Source organism: Gracilinanus agilis, unplaced genomic scaffold (assembly GCF_016433145.1).
Source record: "Gracilinanus agilis isolate LMUSP501 unplaced genomic scaffold, AgileGrace unplaced_scaffold2318, whole genome shotgun sequence".
Lineage (NCBI taxonomy): Eukaryota > Metazoa > Chordata > Mammalia > Didelphimorphia > Didelphidae > Gracilinanus > Gracilinanus agilis.
In genome coordinates, this window is record NW_025354891.1 from 1 (window position 1) to 1,430 (window position 1,430).

General features: G+C 71.7%; 1 protein-coding gene across 1 annotated transcript; it reads left to right on the forward strand.

Annotated features, from left to right (window-relative positions):
• Window positions 1-22: 22 nt before the first annotated feature.
• Window positions 23-1,227, forward strand: LOC123254486 (collagen alpha-1(XVIII) chain-like; the record flags this gene model as incomplete). Its single annotated transcript, XM_044683497.1, has 3 exons — window positions 23-232; window positions 592-707; window positions 901-1,227. Coding segments are annotated over 3 exons (543 nt in total), but the record flags the coding sequence as incomplete, so codon positions are not given.
• Between the last annotated feature and the right edge of the window lie 203 nt (window positions 1,228-1,430).

Below are 1,430 nucleotides of genomic sequence, written 5' to 3' on the forward strand. Positions count from 1 at the left end.
TGCTCACGCTGCTCTCTGTCCGCTCTCGCCGCAGCTCCACCTCATCGCTCTCAACAGCCCGCAGAGCGGCGGCATGCGCGGCATCCGCGGCGCCGACTTCCAGTGCTTCCAGCAGGCCCGGGAGGTGGGCCTGCTGGGCACGTTCCGGGCCTTCCTGTCCTCCAGGCTTCAAGACCTGTACAGCGTCGTCCGCAGGGCGGACCGCCACCACGTGCCCATCGTGAACCTCCGGGTAGGCGCCCCCTTTACCGGGCGGGAGGGCGTCGGCGAGAGCCGTCGGGGCCGCCCTGCCCCCGTTTTACAGACAAGGAAACTGAGACCCGAGAAAATCAGACCCCCAAAGCGAGGCAAACGAGCCCCCAGGGTAGCCCCGGCCTTGGCCCTCCTCGTGGTGTTGGGGCTTCTGAGCCCCTCCGCCTGCCCGGGGAGCCCCACGTCCCCCCTCATGAGCTGGCTGGCCTCGGCCCTCCCGGCGGTTCCTCCTGGACCTCGGGCCGGCCGTGACGGGCGCGTCCAGTCAGGGCGGCCGAAGACGAGCCCTCCGCGCCCTGCCCCCGGCTGCGGCCAACGGCCTCGTCTTCTCCCCCCAAGGACGAGCCGCTCTTTGACAACTGGGAGACGCTGTTCTCGGGCTCCGAAGGGCAGCTGCCGGCCGGCGCGCGCATCCTCTCCTTCGACGGCAGGGACGTCCTCCAGCACCCGGCCTGGTGAGTCCCTCCCGGGGCGGCCTCTGGGCCTCGCCGGCCCTCGCACGCAGCGCCGCCTGGGCCCAGGAAGGGGAGGCGGCAGGACCCCTTCCCGCCGCGGGGAGGATCCGGGCCTCGTGGGGCCGCGGGGGCCGCGCCGACGCCACCCCCCCCCCGAGATCCCGGCGTGACGGCGTGTCGGTGCGTCTTCCAGGCCGCAGAAGAGCGTGTGGCACGGCTCCGACCCCAAGGGCCGCCGGCTGACCGAGAGCTACTGCGAGACGTGGCGCACGGAGCAGGGCGCCGCCACCGGCCAGGCGTCGTCGCTCGTGTCCGGCAGGCTGCTCGGGCAGAAGGCGGCCGGCTGCCACCACTCCTTCGTGGTCCTGTGCATCGAGAACAGCTTCATGACGGCCGCCTCCCGCAAGTAGGCCCGCGCCCTGCCCGCCGGCGGGCCGGACAGCGCGCTCGGGGCGGCCGGGCGGCCTCCCCGCATGTAATCACCGGAAATAAAGAGAAACCAAAGAGTGGATTTTCTAAACCGTGTCCGAGAGCTGCTCCTGCCCGAGGCTGCCCCTCTGACACCCTGGGGAAGCCCCTGCCCTGCCCTTCTCTGCCCCTCTGGAAGCCGTGGCCAAAGGGCTCCGGGCTGAGCTGGGGGAGGAAAAGGGCTTTCCTGGGCCACCACGAAGTGCCTTCTTTCCGGCCCTTTCCCCCTCCCTCCCCTCCCCTCGTCCCCCTCCC